Source organism: Pelodiscus sinensis, chromosome 7, assembly GCF_052426305.1.
Source record: "Pelodiscus sinensis isolate ZL-2025 chromosome 7, ASM5242630v1, whole genome shotgun sequence".
NCBI lineage: Eukaryota > Metazoa > Chordata > Testudines > Trionychidae > Pelodiscus > Pelodiscus sinensis.
Genome location: NC_143058.1, coordinates 11,551,308 through 11,569,400, shown reverse-complemented (window position 1 = coordinate 11,569,400; position 18,093 = coordinate 11,551,308). Strand labels below are relative to the sequence as shown.

The 18,093-nt window shown below is 42.0% G+C and overlaps 1 protein-coding gene across 3 annotated transcripts in view; it reads left to right on the top strand.

Annotated features, from left to right (window-relative positions):
• Positions 1–18,093, top strand: part of MYLK (myosin light chain kinase) — a 332,061-nt gene that overhangs the window by 222,909 nt on the left and 91,059 nt on the right. For all 3 annotated transcript variants that reach the window (XM_006137678.5, XM_075933132.2, XM_006137677.5), the window contains 2 exons: positions 3,876–3,956; positions 4,313–5,172. In XM_006137678.5, coding sequence (XP_006137740.3) covers positions 3,876–3,956; positions 4,313–5,172 — 941 coding nt within the window. The remainder of the gene's footprint in view (positions 1–3,875; positions 3,957–4,312; positions 5,173–18,093) is intronic.

Sequence of the window (18,093 nt, the reverse complement as noted above, 5' to 3'; positions counted from 1 at the left end):
TGGTGGTGTTCCTCGTGGAATGAGGTTTACCAAATTCGAAATAAGCGCTCTGCTATATCAAATTAATTTTAAGCAATTTGATAAGGACACAGTGAAGCAGTGACAGGATCAAGGCATGAACCGAGTGGTCCCAAATCTGTGGCATATGCTAGAACCTATAGATAATAAAAAACAGATTTAGGAAACTGCCTTGTGATGTTTGTATCCATCAATCTATTTATGTTGCCCATATCATATAGTATCTAAATGCTTCCCAAGTGTTCAAAAATAGAAATTGGAATAGCAATCTCCTTTTTTTTTCTTCCATTCCCAGAAGAACTTTTTTATAGAACTTTTTCTTACTTTGTTTATTTTGCATGTGTGAAGGAAAGCTAAGTTGAAGTAATGAATGGGTTCTGCATTCAGTAGTGAAAATGGTGAAGTCTATCGTCATTTATCTCATGTGGGAGTGACTTCCATGTTTCCTCTGGCACTGGTCTGAAAGGAAGGACCTGCACAATTTCAGACTGTTTCCATTCACCCTGAAAGCTTCTAGAAGGTGGGAAGGGAATATTATTTGGGTATCTGATGTTGCATTAAGATGATCATAGCAGTACTGTCCCTGGCCTTGGACAACAGCAGGGCTTCATCCATCAGTGGAAAAGTGCTGTCCCAGTACTATGCCTGGCTTGAGGAATTCAGGATACTGGCAGTATAGCTGATGGTATTGGTGACTGTTACTGTTCTCCTGTTTTCTTAATTTGCTTGCTTCCATGGCCACTAGGAAGTACTGGTTGAACCTCCCTAGTCCCACTCTCTCTGATCTTGCAACATCCATGGTCCGGCATAATTTGAATTAGCCGGATGTCCACTTATCATGGGTGTGGCCGAGTTTCCTACAGTCCCATAATTTTTGTTTACAGCTGCCAGTTAGTGTTCTGTGCTGTTCTTTAGCTCTAATTTACCCCAAAATATCTTCTGAGAGCCAGGAAGCAGTGGAAATGTTGGCAATGCTGCTAGACAATGTTAACCTCCTGTGATTCAGCAAATTCTCTGATTCAGCACCAGTCAGCTCCTGAGGGTGCCAGACTAGAGAGGTTCGGCCTGTACTGCAAGGTCTTTAGCATCAAGCAGTGGCTTCTTTAGGCCTGATTGGACCATGAGCAGCATGTGATTTCTCCTTTTGGGGAGGCTGGGAGTGCCTAGCTCTACCCCAAGACCTGCCTCTGCTCAGACTTTTCTCCCTCTGAACCCCATCCATGCTCCAGCCTCTGATACACCTGTCCCCTTCTCCTGAAGCCCCCTAGCTGCCTGGCCCTTTCCCTGAGGCTCTCCAGGCTGCTTTCTCACCTTTTCACCCCTTCCCCAGAAACCTCCCCACTTGTGTATGTCTCTTCGCCCCCTCCCCTCAAGGATTCTCCTTGCCAGCTGACCGTCTGCTCAACCGCTCACATGTGCCTGCTTCCTCTGCCAAGGCCCCCACATGGAAGGAGTGGAGTGACGGTGGGACCTTTGGAGGCGGGGGGGAGAGGATGAGCAGGAGTGGGGCGTGGGAGCAGAGTGTGGGCAAGGCCATGGCCCAGACATCCATTCAGCAGCGATGCGCTCCAACAGTGTGGGACGGTTGTTTGGGAAGAGTTAACCTATTATACCCATGTGCCCATGGATTGAACTATGTTTTAGGGGTGGGTGGTAGATCGTTCATCAAGTCAGACAGTCTCTGTTACCTAGGGCCACAGCTGTTCCCTCAGCCCTCACATCCAGGAGGGGCCAGAGGTCAGAGTCTCTGGCCATCCGAAGGGGGTGAGGGGGGGAGGAAGCTCTGTGAAATAAGGTAATTCCTGTCTGTGGACAGTGCCATGTTCTGGGGTTGAATTATTTGTAAAAATCCCATTGTTTAATTATTAAAATTACATTCTCTTCTCTTTCTCATCTACTTAAATAAACAAGAGGCAAATTAGTACAAGAAAGCTGCATGATCGTGATGGTACCGTTATAATTTTAAAATTACTGGTATAAAAGATAGCATCATGCTGGACCTTCTATACTGATTTTAACTATTGTAATGCAAAGAGGCTTAGACCGCTGATGTTGAATACTTGTTGTATATTCTAAAGGATGTTCATATAAACAGGGCCTTGTTCAGTTAAAATATTGGCCAGGCAAACTCTGTTTAATCTGATCTGCCAGAAACTATTTTAAAATATATCCAGATTTAAAATTTCAGTGCATAATGGGTCCAGAGGGGTTCCGTAGTTATCTGAGTAAAAGCCTTTTGAAAGAGCTTGGGGGAAAACCCTCTAAGTTCTTATGCGCCTGTTTCTGTAGAATCGTAGACTACTAGAACTGGAAGGAATCTTGAGAGGTCATCAAGTCCAGTCCCCTGCACTCTCAGCAGAGCCAAGCACCATCTGGAATTCTAGATCATCCCTTATAGATTTTTATCTAACCTGCTTTTAAATATCTCCAACGTTGGAGATTCCACAACCTCTCTAGGTAATTTATTCCTGTGCTTAACCACCCTGACAGTTGTGAAGTTTTTTCTTAATCTAAACCTCCCTTTCTGCAATTTAAGCCCATTGCTTCTTGCCCTATCATCAGAGGTTAAGGAGAACAATTTTTTTCCCTTCTCCTTGTAACATCCTTTTAGGTACTTGAAAACTGCTATCATGTCCCCTTTCAGTCTTCTCTTTTCTAAACTAAACAAGCCCAATTCTTTCAGTCTTCCCTCATAAGGTCATGTTTTCTGAAACTTTAATCATTTTTGTTGCTCTTCTCTGGACCTTCTCCAATTTCTCCACATCTTTCCTGAAATATGGTGACCAGAACTGGACGTGATACTCCAGTTGAGGCCTAAATAGCACAGAATAGAATGGAAGAATGACTTCTCATGTCTTGCTTACAAAACTTCTCTTAATGCATCCCAGAATGATGTTTGCTTTTTTTGCAACAGAGTGTGTTTCTAGTGATAGAAAATACCCAGGAGTTTCCAGTCCAGTTGTGAGTTTGTGCCTAGACAGGAAAATACCAAAAATTCATGCACCAGTAAAATATCTCTGTGGTCTTTAATCACTGGAAAAAGATCAATTAATGTGTTGTGGATTTAAAAAAAATGATGAACACAAGGTGCAGTCAAGATGACTGTACTGTTGCCAGAGAACATGAACTTTGGCTCTTGGAGCCTTCTATGTTAAGTGGAGATGAGCCATTTGCAGCTAGGAGGATATTATGTCTGCTGGAAGCATAGTGGGGGAAGGGAAGCATTCTAATGACTTCTTTAATGGGAGCCATTTACAAAAGGCATCTGTGGCATTCCTCTGCAAAAGGAAAAATAAGGGCTCAGCACCATATATGGTGACACTTTTATGTTTTTTAATATAAACATGTACAGGCTGGAGCAATCCATGTGGACTGAGTGTGCTGACTGGTTGGGGAGGGGTAAGGGGGAATGAGAACTTGCTTTTACTCTCTTAGTGTTAGGAAAGTTAAAAGCTTGGAGCTGAAATACAAACAGTAGGGCAGCTTTGGAAAGATTTTAAACATTGCAAAAGAGTCTCTTCCTCTGCCTAGATTTTGCGGTTGTTGTATTTGTTTTTCCTTAGCTTGTTTGTGTGGGGCTGTTTCATTCTTTGTGGATGCTTTGATTTTTGTTTAAGAAGAGGGGTGGGAAGGTGGGGAAAGGAGTGTTTCTTCATCCCATAATGCAAGCAACAGCTGATTAGGTACAGCTTTTGGCGATACCAGTCATCTGAACCAACAGTAATCTCACCAGTTTAGCCATCCACAAGGACACTAGGCTCAGAAAAGGAGAGGGATGCATATTTAGTTCAGGCAGATTATGCTGTTGGAGGGGGAGAGGAATATCCTTCTTTTCCAATTTCTCTTAAACTTTTCAGGAACCAAGTCGGAGAATGCAGCTGCCAGGTGTCTCTGATGCTGAGAGAAAGTTCAGTTTCCAGAGGAGAAATGCACAGAGAGTGAGTACAGTTCCCAGGGACTTGCATGGGTGGGTTCTATTTTTGCTCTGCTAATTCTCTGCCCTTCCAGACCCAGGCTGGCTGCATTTCAGCCTAATCCCCAAATGTGACCCAATAAATTGTTTTCATCATACAGTTGAAGCATATTGTACCAAATCAGTGTACAGATATTTTTTTGTTTGTGCCCTTATATGGCTCCTGAAGTCATTGCTGATGCAATAAAATAATGGAGCGTGCTCCTCTAATCAAACTTCCCTTCTATAAACACATTTCATCCTTGTTCTGAGATTGTTCCCTGACATTTTAAGCCAGCCCCTTTCCTGCTTGTCTGTCTTTTTTTCTTTTGCTGATCACAGTGGTAGGGAACAAGCCAGCTCTGGAGAAGGAAGAGATGGTGATGGTCAAGGCATACTAACCTTTGGCAGAATCAGTAGCTCCAGAAAGAGTGGCGGTAACACCAGATCAGTTGAGGAGCAGCAGGAAGACGTTAGAGGGGTGCTCAAAAGACGAGTGGAAACCCGGGAGCACACGGAAGAGAGGCTCCGGCAGCAGGAAGCAGAGCAGCTCGATTTCCGTGACATTTTGGGGAAGAAAGTCAATACTAAAAGCTTTTCTGAGGAGGAGCTGAAAGAAATCCCAGCTGAGCAAATGGACTTCCGTGCTAATCTGCAGCGGCCGGTCAAGCCCAAGACCTTGTCAGAGGAGGAAAGGAAAGTTCACAGCCCTCAGCAGGTGGACTTCCGCTCGGTATTGGCCAAGAAAGGCACTCCCAAGGTCTCCTTGCCTGAGAAAGTGCCATCCCCTAAACCAGCTACCCCAGATTTCAGATCTGTGCTTGGCTCAAAGAAGAAGCCACCAGCTGAGAATGGCAGCACCGATACCCAAGATCAGAACACCAGCACCCATTCTGTGGCTCAGAATGCCAGCACCAATTCTGACGCTCAGCATGCCAAACCTGAGGTGAAAGAGGAGGCGAAGAACAACACAAACTGTGAACATGGATGCTCAATGGTAGATGGTGGAATAATTGAGAAGAAAGTTGACAGCAACGGAACAGCACCATCCTTTACAGAGAAGCTCCAGGATACTCAGGTAGTGGATGGTGAAAAATTAGTGTTACAATGTCGGATTGCCTCTGAGCCCCCTGCAGCTGTCACCTGGACTCTAGATGGCAAAGCTATCAAATCATCAAAGTTCATTGTCATCTCCCAAGAAGGTAATTAAATGAGTAACAAACCAACTGGATGGCACACTGTTGCATCCACCTCTTGATTAATAATGTTTACTTTTATTAAATGCAATGCAACATTTTATTTGAGCTCTATGCTATTAATTGATTCCAGATGCATTGGTCTTGTAATTTCAGTGATATGCATGTTTCCTGTAGACTCCCATTTAACAACTTGCAGATGTAATTTTTATAAAATTGAACATCTTGCATTCTTGCTGAATATATTGCCAGCAGTGTTTAAGGACACCGTACATGGTGTTTATTTAAACTGAACTCTAAGGATTTATAACAATGAAAAAACAAATAACATTATTGCTGGTTTGTTAATTCTGATTTAAACCTCATGTATGTTAATTTTTCAGGCTGGTTCGAATTGAGTTGAGACACATTAGAAGAAGAGGGGATTGAGCTGTTTTAAAAAAAAAAAAGTTGCTGCAACTCCAAATTATAAAGCAGCCTGCAAGCTCAGAGCTGAGAGATATAATTCCCAGTACATTTAACTCAGATGTATTTAATTGATATTATACCACTTGAAATGATACCAAGATGTTGGAGCATTCCAGAAAACTAGCTGGAAACTTTCTGAATTAATTTGTTTCATAGCTCTGGGAAATGGATCAGAATTTGTCAAACCTTTAAGCCCAAACAAAATACAGGACTATGTAGCACTTTAAAGACTAACAAGATGGTTTATTAGATGATGAGCTTTCGTGGGCCAGACCTGGGTCTGGCCCACGAAAGCTCATCATCTAATAAACCATCTTGTTAGTCTTTAAAGTGCTACATAGTCCTGTATTTTGTTTCAGCTACACCAGACTAACACGGCTACATTTCTATCACTATTCTTTAAGCCCAGTGATGTCAAGTTATCAGAATCATTCCTTTTCTATATTCTGCTAGTGAATAAACATTGTCTTGAACTGGCTTTTGTATAGTATTAAATGTGATATTGTCTTTACAACACATTTTGCAGGAGACAAAAAAAAAGGAAATGTAGTATTAGTAACACAGAATTAAGTCATTATTGTTTATTGCTTTCATAAGGTACTTTTTGGTATTATGCAGAAAATGGTATGGTCCTATAGAATTCATAGCAAACAGGTGATTGTGGTAATAACAGTTACTCAGCATTCTACTCTATCTGCTCTCTTATCTATGACAGCATAACTAACTCTTAGTATGTTTCATGAAACTAAATCAGAACCAAAATGCAATTCACATGCAATCAACCAAGAGCAACAAGTTACTGCACAGTGATCTGAAGACAAAAGTGATTTCTAGACTCCTTTATTTTAAGACAGTGGGAGCTAGAAGTTTTGCAGAGGTAACAGTGCTTTCACATAGGTACCACGTTAGTACTCAAATATCACAGTGATGAGCACCGTGTCAGTTGCTAGATGGAGTGGAAAGTGCATACATTTTTGCATGTACCTGAACAATACAATAATTTCATTGACCATCATTATCTCTACTTGCCAGAGTGTGTCTCACCCTAGTGCAGAACCAAGATGGTGGGTGTATATATGTGTGAGAGGAGCAGAAGGGGAGAAGAACCAACCTTGAATAACCCTCATCCTGAGCTCAATCCCTGTTTATGCCGAAAGAAGCCAAGGTGGCAGGGATTCAACTCTGGCCTTGGCTGCAGCTAGAGTGAGGGAAAATAAAATATGTGAATGATTTATCTCTTCCCCCTCAACCCTATGCAGAATTGCAGCAAACAGGCTGACAGAGCCAACCTCTTTGCACTGCACTTGAGCCTCCTCCTGTGCCCAGTTTTACTGTCACACTGCTTCCATGTCTCATGGAGTTGGAGGACTAAGAAATATTCATGGTAAAAAGGAAATGGGGATTGCGATATGGTGTGGTTGAGCTAGAAACTAGAGCTATAGGGCTCTCTGTGGTCTGGATTTTCCAGGGAGAGGAGTGATTCTGATGTAACTGATTCTCAGGCCTGCCAGCTAGCCTGACTGATGGGTTGTTAAAGCCTCCTAATGTAATGGAGGTGGTACAACAACACTAAGTTGTGATGCCAAGTTCTTGCCACTAGGCTGAAAAAAGTTCACGATGAAAGGAAAAGTACATTTGAGGTTGGTCACCCTGCCAGGAGTAAGGGCTCTGTCCTAGATTTTTAATAGTGATAGAAATGTAGCCGTGTTAGTCTGATGTAGCTGAAACAAAATACAGGACTATGTAGCACTTTAAAGACTAACAAGATGGTTTATTAGATGATGAGCTTTCGCGGGCCAGACCGACTTCCTCAGATCAAATAGTGGAAGAAATGGTTGTGACAATTTTCTTCCACTATTTGATCTGAGGAAGTGGGTCTGGCCCACGAAAGCTCATCATCTAATAAACCATCTTGTTAGTCTTTAAAGTGCTACATAGTCCTGTATTTTTAAGATTTTTAGGTGTTGGTCTGCTCAGTCGTGCCACACTGAAGTGACTTAAGAACCAAGGACTAAAGCTATGGCTATACTGCCAAACAGTTTGGACTATGAGATGCAATTAGTACACAATGAAGTGCTGCCCAGTAACTCCTTGTGTGGATATAGTGGTGTGTACTGAAAGGTTCCTAGTTCAAATTAATGTAGTCTGGTTTGAAGAACACTACAATAATGTGAATAGGGAATCTTTTAGTTTGCATCTGCAGCACTGTTAGCGGTGTGACAATACATCGCTTTGGTGCGGACTGCTGTCCACACTGTAGAGCAGTGTAAACAACACTTAAGAATCATTTTCTAAAGTGAATTGGACACTTAGGAGTCTAAATCCCACTGAAAAGGGTTTAAGCTTCTAAGTCAATTAGACACTTCAGTGCTGAATAGAGTAATATCTAAGGGTATGTCTACACTTGCACCCTCTTTCGAGAGAGGGATGCAAATGAAGACATTCGAAATTGCAAATGAAGCCGGGATTTAAATATCCCGTGCTTCATTTGCATAATTGCATTATGGTGCTATTTTGAAATAGTGCTATTTTGAAATAACAGACACTGTTAACACACAGTTATTTTGAGAGAAAACCTTTCTCTTAAAATAACTGGTAAACCTCATTGTATGAGGAATAAGGGTTATTTTGAGAGAAGGGTTTTCTCTCGAAATAACCGCGTCTTAACAGTGTCTGTTATTTGGAAATAGCGCTATTTTGAAATAGCTCCATAATGTGATTATGCAAATGAAGCACGGGATATTTAAATCCCAGCTTCATTTGCAATTTTGAATGTCTTCATTTGCATCCCTCTCTTGAAAGAGGGTGCAAGTGTAGACATACCCTCAGTACCTCTAAAAATCAGAGACACAGCCTTTATGTTCTAGGATCAACAGTATTATTAGCTCATTGGTATTATCTTTAACATGTTTGGCTTTTGGAAGCTACCCACTGGTAAATTTCCAACCAGTATCAGCCGGCTTTGGAGATTAATCTCATGCTGTTCTTCTGCTGTGGGTTGCTTCCATGCCTTCTGTGAATTAAATGAATAGAGTTTTGTGATCCTCGTTTGAAGCAAGTGCCAATTATTTTGGTGATTTATTTTCTTTTTTCAATTAATAAGGGTTTGTAAATGTTTGAAGGATGTAAACACCGAGATTGGAAAGGAAATAATTAGCATGTAAAAGGACATGTAACTAGTAGCTGCATGGTAGATGGTAAGAAAAGGCATGTTTTTGCTGCATCTCAGAAAAGAATTCCTGACAATAAGCTCTGTTTGTCCTATGGGACAATCTCTCCTAAGGCCGGAGCGGGGGGAACCCCACCACATTTTAGATCCAGTTTTGATGTAGCAATAGTAAGTGTACAAAGGCAGTGTGGGTCAGTGGGCTGGGAACTGGGTTGGTACTTGAGAGATGTGGTTCTGTTCGCTGAATGGCCTTGGACATATCAGCTGTGTCTAGACTGCATCCCTTTTCCGTAAAAGGGATGCAAATTAGACACATCGCAATTGCAAATAAAGCGGGGATTTAAATCCCTCCTGCTTCATTTGCATAAACATGGCTGCCGCTTTTTTCCGGCTCGGAGCTTTGCCGGAAAAAAGCGCCAGACTAGACGCGGAACTTTCGGAAAATAAAGCCTTTTCCGAAAGATCCCTTATTCCTCTTAAAATAAGGAATAAGGGATCTTTCGGAAAAGGCTTTATTTTCCAAAAGATCCACGTCTAGAGTGGCGCTTTTTTCCGGCAAAGCTCCGAGCCGGAAAAAGGCGGCAGCCATGTTTATGCAAATGAAGCAGGAGGGATTTAAATCCCCTGTTCATTTGCAATTGCGATGTGTCTAATTTGCATCCCTTTTACGGAAAAGGGATGCAGTCTAGACACAGCCATCATGTCACCTTTCTGCTCCTTTATTTCCCCTTCAACCGTTTGTCTGTCTTGCCTACTCAGACTTCAGACTCTTCAGGGCAGGGGCTGTCCTTGATCTCAGTTTCGGCCTTGATGTCAGTTTGGGCTTCCAGCAGTTACCGGACTATAAATAACAGTAGAAACAGCCTTGCGCTAAGCTTGGTGACCCAATAGGTCTTTTCCAAAACAGCAATTGACCAGACTGCTTGCAGGTTAGTACTCGGCATTGGCATGCTGGAGACACAGGTCCAACCTCTGGGGCTGGGAGTGCTTCATAAGCAATCTGCTGCCTCCTGGCACCTTGTCTCCCTTCAGCAAGCCCTTCTGCCAAGCTAGGAGCGGCATTTAATAGGCTCTGCAGATAATCCTGTTCAGCCGTCCTCGGCTAAAAGCAGGTTGATGCAATGGGGAGGAGGGGAATTAACAGCAAAGGGACCTAGCTCACGTTAATGGGCTTAGTTCCTGCAAAGCTATTTTGGGTGCTAGGGTATCATCTGGTTGTCATTATATTCAGCAGTAAAAATCCTACTGTAGGTAGGATGAGCCTGTTCTCTGTCTCTCTTTCTCTCTCTCTCTCTCCGCAATGTATATTGCCCTGAGACTGGATGGTGACATTTTAGATGATAGCTGTCGGGGGTAGAAAAAGATCTCTAAAAAGGAATCCCATAAAATATATCCCACGGATCCTGATGCTTCATTGTGAAGCTGACAGAAGTGGCACACACCTAGTTAATGGATCTAAGACTGCACTGGAATAACTGCTGCCAGAAGGGAGAGAGACCTTTACCTGCCCTTTTGCATTGCACACACCTGTTCTTGTTGATGGGGTTCATTGCTCACAAAGTATGCAGCGTCAGTGACACATGAACCTGGCACAGAGCCACATTTTTGCTCTTTAGAAACCAAATTAAAACACTCCAACATTATTGGAAAGCCAAAGAGGCTACAGCTTTACTTTAGTTATGTGACCTACCATGTAGCCAAACTTACCACTGGAAAGTAAAGTAACCTGGCCACCTGCAATATACCAACTATTTATTTGTTTAGGAATTGCAGGTTTAAAAGTGTACACACACACACACATGCATCTGACGAAGTGGGTCTTTGCCCACGAAAGCTTATGCTCCTACACTTCAGTTAGTCTATAAGGTGCCACAGGACTCCTCGTGGCGCGCGCGCGCGCGCACACACACACACACACACACACACACTCTCTCTCTCTCTCTCTCTCTCTCTCTCTCTCTCTCTCTCTCATAAGCCCTTTTCTATGTTAAACACTCTTTTGCTGATATGTGTCCTTCCTCTTTGAAGAGACTAACCTCATAAGCCCTCCTTAACTAAGTCATCCCACCAGCAGGCAGGAATGATGGTCCCAAGATGTAAAGCTTGGAATCCAGATCAAAACTTTCCCAGACCTTAGAGCAGTGATGGGCAACCTAGGCTAGTGAGTGGGCCGCAGGAGTGGTCCTCCTTCCTCTGTTGGCCACAAGATTGCATTAACCAAGACAGTCTCCCAGGATAGGGTAATTTTCCTAATTGCCTAGAATTCGCAGGGTGTGCCAACGGAACTGCAAGGGCACATCTACACTTCAGGGCAAAAGTCGAATTAAGCTATGCAACTTCAGCTCCGTCAATTGCGTAGCTGAAGTAAAAATAACTTAATTCGGTTTTTGGCATTGTCTACACAGCAGGAAGTCAAAGGAAGAACACTCTTCCTTTGACTTCCCTTACTCCTCATGAAATGAGGATCATAGGAGTTGGAGTAAGAAGTCCTCCATCTCGACATTATTTAGAAATAATGGCTTCCTGTGTAGATGTCATTTTGTTATTTCAAATAATGTTAGTTATTCTGTGTTGACGTACCCTAACAGCACTTTGATTGGATGTAGAAAGACATCATGGCTCTCACAGTCAATGCTGTGTGCAATCAATACACACCTCACTTAACGTGCCCTTTACATGCATGTCACTTTAATGGCACCGGTAGGAAAAAAAAAGTATGCACATGGAAACCAACAAAATCTGGCAACCCTGTGGACAACAGTAAACAAAATGTATTCTGAGCCACAAATAAAATTCCAAAGGGCTGCCTGTGGCCCATGGACTGTAGGTTACCCACCACCGCCTTCGAGGTTTACAAACCAGAACATAAATGTCAAATCTCATTTCTTATTCTGACGTCTCCAGCAGCAAGATAGCACTTTGTTCTAGGAAAGCTCTTTAGGTCCTAGCCTTCCTTATTCAGTACGTAACTTTGTCCCAGTCTGACTATTAAATAAGGCTTCCAAAATACGTACCTCTCTAGTTTAAAGTCCCTGTTAGCTACTAAAATCCAGAGTCTGGACAGCCAAATATTGGACAGAAGTCTCTGAGGAGTAGCCATGTTATCTGCAGAAACAACGAGGAGGCCCGTGACACCTTAGAGAGCTAACAGTTTAACTAACTGTTATGTAAGGTGCCACAGGACTACTCGTTGTTAATATTGGACACTATCTAACAATCCCAGCATGCTGTATCTAAGAACACTGTCTCCTCCTTCCATCTTCCATCCCAGCATCACAGCTGTTAATGTCCTCACTGATTATATTTTTTTTATTCAGCATAGGAACCCTCATGCTAACTCCCTGTTACAGGAATGCTTCCCCAAAAAACAAGCTACAAAGTTTATTTTCTTAGGGATGGATGCATTGGATATGTGAGGTATAATTATCATGGAAGGCTGAGATAGGGGCTCCAATTTTTCTTTTACAAACTGATTTGACTGGCTGCTATTTGCATATGGTGGAGGTCACAGTGGGTTTAGTTTTCAGAATTACAGTTTGTACTGTCAAAGGTCCAGTTGTCTTAGCATTTGGGACGGGCACTGCTCTTGGTCTGTCATAACTTATAAATAAGAAATGATAGAAAAGAAAAGATACTCAGGAGGGGAACAATGTTACTCAGGTTAGACATAAGTACATGTGTCTAGTTAAGAGACATTTGATTTTAGTTCTTGTTAAAATGTGAGTACGCTCCCTTTTTTCTGAGGTGAGTTAAGGGAAATTTGAAAATTGGATCCTAGATGGACATTTTGGATGCTGGATTGAGAGCAACAGCAGGGAACAAAATTACTTTGATTGTAAGCTATTTGGGGGAGGGATTTTCTTTTTGTTCTGTTAATATAGTGCACTGAGGTCTCAGTCCATGATGAGGGTTCCTAAGTGCTACCACAATACTACTAATAATCCCAAGACACAGAGATTATTATGGGAGAAGGTGTTGAAAGGAACATTGAAGTGGAGTCACTGTTGGAGAAGAGCGATGCCAAATGTGTCTGTCAGAGCTGGGAGATTTGCCTTTTTAATTAAATTCTGATTTACTGTACTCTGCCATTTCTGCCTAAGTGCACCACTACCACTGTGGAATGACCCTGGCACGCTCTCTGGAGTGGTTCATAACTCTGAGTGCCAACCACAAAGCAGACTGTCAAAAAGAAGGGCAGAGAATCCAAACTTGTGGTATGTTCTGTAACTAGATTTCATCCCAGTAACAAATGTGAACTTCTTAAGCAGCATTCCAGTCTCACCATGGAGTTGCTAATATTCCCCTATGGAATTCCCATCTATCTTGCCACCCAGGCAACCTGGCCTTAATTCTGGTTGGTTGATATGCACCAAAGGTCACAAAAGATTCATGTTACTTCCTGTTCTAAGGGTGTGTCTACATTGCACCCTTAATTCGAAATAAGCTATGCAATTTGAGCTATGCAAATTGCGTAGCTTATTTCAAGTTAATTTCAAATACGCTTATTTACACAGAGCCAAATTTTGAAATAAACCGCTATTCTGAAACGTTTTTTAATCCTCATGGAATGAGGTTTACAGGGACATCGGAATAGCACACCCGTTATTTTGAAAGCTATTTCAAAATAACTGGCGTGCAGTCAAGATGTGGAAAATGCTATTGCAGGATACTGGAAGTATCTTGAAATGGTGCCACTGTCTAGACACACCCTAAGTGACCAGAAACATTGAAACACATTGTTGTAATCCCAATACCATTTTAACCATACTAACACAAAGGTGAAAAAGACTCTTCCACTCTTGTGGTATTTCCTCATTATGAGATATTTATTAAAAATGAACATACTCATTACAGAGATCCCCTCAGCAAAACAGCTTGCTGATTGTGAAATGTTGACCCTAGTGGATGATATTTAACACCTTCCTTAGTTACTAATGGATGAACAAGAGCATCATCTGATTTGAGTTTACTCCCATAGGGAATCAGGAATTAGACACAAGAGGTGTTGTTTGTTGGTTTGCATATCCGTTTTGTGTTCTAGAGCTTGCTGACTGTAGAGTTTCATGCAAGTGTTGCAGTAGCCAGAGGTATTTTGTTAAATTTATATTATTTAGATTAAACCACAAAATCATGAAATAGGCCCAAAACTCCAGAAAGTGTTTTTGTGTTTAAACTTGAACCTCGTATAAACTGTTTTGAGCTTCTTACATCTTCCTTAATCCTGCCACAGTATTACTGCAGAGGTCCCAGTGGTAGTCTCTGAAAATGTCTGAGTATATGTAGGAGCTGAGCTCTCTTCTGTGTGCACTGTCCTCAGTGGCTGATGTGTGAATATCACGGTGTTGTCATTTGGCTGATTACGGCAAACAGATCTGAGCAGGACAGAATTCATTGTGAAGTTGTTCACTCAGCAGGGATTTATGAGGTGCCAAGATTCAAAATACCCAGCTGGAATCACCAGGCTGAGCTTTTTCAGAACTATGAGAAAATAATCTCTGTTCAGAAGGTCAGGAAGGGCTTTTACAGAGGAAATACCAAATACTTCATTGAAAGACATTTGGCCTCCTAGCCCGGGGAACTGATATAGCCCATGATCACTGAAAAAAGGCTTTTGGGAAAGTTTTAAGTTTTATTGTTTGGGGTTTTTTTTTTTTTTTTTTTGGTCCCCATTGAACCCAATAAGTTGTTTTTGTAGATAATGATCATATAAATATTCAATGTTGAATTCTGTAAGGAAAGAGGGGGCAGACCAAGACCTAGACACTAAATAAGAAAGTACTTTCCAGGACAATATATGTAATACACAGTAGTTAAATTAGTTTATAAAAGAGGTGTGTGATCTAGGGGATGGGGCACTGAACTGGGATTCTAAAGGTCTAGATTCTGTTCCCAGCCCTGCCATTGACTTTTGTGACCTTGGACAAGTCACTTCATATGCATCTCTTTCTCCTCCCACCCTTTAGCTAATGTGTCTAGATTGAAAGCTTTTTGGGACCATGGCTATCTCTCACTGTGTTTGTACAATGACTGGTGCAATGGGACCCCAGCCTGTAGGGAATTTACAGCAAGCAAGGAAACTTTGCTTCTATGTGCCATGTCCTTACTCTCACTTAGTAGCACCTTATTCCATGAGCTAGGTGTTATTATAGAGTAAGGTACTACTCACTATGAGGAAAGGTGGCTCTTTGTTACAGCCCTATGTGAGTATGTACTTTTACTCCATTTATTTGCTGGGCTGTATTAAGTGAAAAGTAATGAGCAGGAGATATAACACTCATGCTAATTCATGCAATAAACCTGGAACCCACTCTGCATTCAGTACATTTAAATAAGCTCTAGCCAGAATCCTAGAACTGCTCATAATAACATAGATATTTGCAACTAAAATGATGAGCTGTGAAATAGTTAACAATGTTGATGTTTAAACTGACAGCTCTGGGCTTTTCTGTTTAGCCAGCTCAGATGAAGGAAGCAGCTGACGCATCTCAGAGCTATTGAGCAGCTATGTGAATGACATATCAGTTTAAATCAACTCTTTCATTGACCCTAAAGCTCATCACTTATGAAGGCTATGACTACCTATTTTTCAGTTGCTGTGAGACTGAAAGTTGGTGCAACAAAAGCATTTCCCTCTAGCCATACGAGGGCTGGATTTTAAAGACGTTTTAACAAAGATTGTTGTATCCCGTGTGGCTTATGCAGAATTGCTACTAGAAACCCTGAGGATTTGTTTGTAACTGTTACTGTAATAACGAGGAATGATCTGTTGGCTGTGGCAGGGTCTTTCTATTCGAATGTTGAATAGGGAAGCATTTTTTCTTAAAGAATTAACTTTCTAAATGGCAAATGGCATATTTTCATTGTCCTACACAACTAACTGGATTCGGTTTTAGTAAGATGTCTAACAATCTACCTTGTATGTGTCTGTTTCCTAGTTTAAGTTCAAATAATGGTGGTTTTGTGAGCTAATATATTTTCTTCTTGATGAAAGCTGTAGAACCATATGAGTTATTTAAAATTAGTCTTAATATACACTCAGACTCTATGAACCAGAAAATATTGCTTTCTTTGCAAGCGGCCTGTAAGGGCATTTTTTAAATGGTACTTCTTCATTAGCTGTTCTTGTTGCATTTTTAATTCAAACCTGTTTTGTAAGGCATTTCTTTTTCCATGAATGGCAGAGCCAATACTATGTGACCAAGAAGGTCAGCCTCTCTCAGCATAAAGAATTTTCATATTGTTCCTTAGGGAGGGAAAAATCACATTTTAATCCATTTCCTCAATTTAGCTGAAAATAAAAAAAAAAATTCTGGCCTCCTTCTCATGCTTGTCTGACAAAACAGTTGAGTTGAGAATAGTCTCGTTATATTTCGTTTTGCCTCAGATAATGATATACCCTTTTATGAAGGGAATTTTTTTCTATACGAAGAGTTCAGCTGTAAGATCTTTATGTATCTCTTGGGGGACTTTGTATTCTTCTCTCATATTCCTGTCACAGGGTCAGTTGATAACTTTTAAGGGAGTCTGGGCTCAGTATCGCCTGTGAAAATCCTTCTCAGATCCTGAGAGTAATGTGATAGGGAAGTTTGTGACCAAGAGGCAGGCCAGCTGGGAGATAAGCAACCTGTTTTTAACCCAAAGAGAGACTGACCAATAGGAGGTGCTAGGGCATGAGAAGATAATCAGAGGTGCAAGTGAGTTGGAGAGGCCTAAGAGGAAGAAAAACCTGTGGCCCCTGGAGTGATAAATAGAGGACAGAAGAGGCTTCAACAATAAAGCACTGTTGGGCTTAGGGTTGCCAGATGGTTGAAACAAAAATACCAAATACCTCCCCTCCCCTCCAAAAAATGGGAAAAAATTCTGTTGAAGGGGGAAAAAAGGGGAGGGAGACCAAAGTTGTTGAGCACAAAAAAAAAAAAAAAAAAAAAAAAGGACTTGTCCCCTAGGTCCCTAGGTCTTTTGGCTGGCAGCCATTTTGTACTGGCGGCCTTGGGGAACCAGGTAAGCATGGGGGTTGGGGTCAGGGAGCTGGGGGGGTTGGGATCCAGAGGGAGGTTTGGGGGAGGAGGGAGACGCTGGGTGCTGAGTGTTTGTAGGGTTGCCAGGTGCCCAGCATTTTCGCCTCTTGGCCGAGGAAAAATTCAGAAAATACCGGACATCTCAGGTGTCTGGTATTCTCTGAATTTTTTACCGGACAGGAGCCAAAAATACCAGACTGTCCGGGTCAATACTGGACACCTGGCAACCCTAGTTGGGCTGGATGCCCAGAATTTGTTCCAGAGTATGTTTAGGGGCCCAGGCTTTGCTACCCAAAGAGGGTATGTCTACACTAGCCCCCTAGTTCGAACTAGGGAGGCTAATGTAGGCATTCGAAGTTGCAAATCAAGCCCGGGATTTAAATATCCCGTGCTTGATTTGCATCTTCCCGTCCGGTCGCCATTTTTGAAATTTACAAGTCTGGACTAACTGCCCGCATCTACACGCGGCAGAGACCCGGTAGTTTGAATTAAAGCCCTAGTTCGAACTGCCTGTTATTCCTCCTGGAATGAGACATACCCAGAGAGAGGAAGGAAAGAAGCAAGCCCTTTTTTTCACCTGAAAAACATGTTCCTTTGTGTTTGGATTTTGCTTTAGCAAGGGGGCTAAGTTATTCAAAAAGCTCCAAAGCAGGAGATGAACTGTGGGGAAAGAGAGGATGTGCCCAGAGCTGGACTGAGTAAGTCATTGGTACAGCCTCCAACTATTGGAATCAGACTCTTGGTTCACAGAAGAATAGCACGTTTTAAACTGGAAATTTGTTTCCCTGGGGTCAGAATTCCATGGTTCCAACACAACTGAAGCAGAATCCTGCATTGTGTCCCTGTGACTTGTTTGAAACCAAATCTTACACATTTTCTAGGAATGCATTTGCTACAGCAATATCTTCGAAAGTGCTGACGTATTGGCCTTCTATTTTTTTTTTTTTGAGAGAGAGAGAGAGAGAGAGAGAGAGAGAGAGAGAGATACCATTACACTTCTTTTTTCAGCCATGCCAACAAAATGAAAATGACTTTTGGAGTGTCATATTTAAGCTTAGGAGTCTGTTTTGGTTACCCAGTCTCACCCCTGGGTTCTGAGATGAGACCAAACCAAAAGCATGTATCTGAAAAATGTGCAGAGGTTCTGTTGCCTTTGACTGTACTCTCATTGGGGCAAGGACCATTTCTTGGTTATATGGCTGTTCAACACATCACACAGTCTGGCGCCAATCTCAGTTGGGGCTGTAGGTGCTGCTGTAGTACAAATCATTA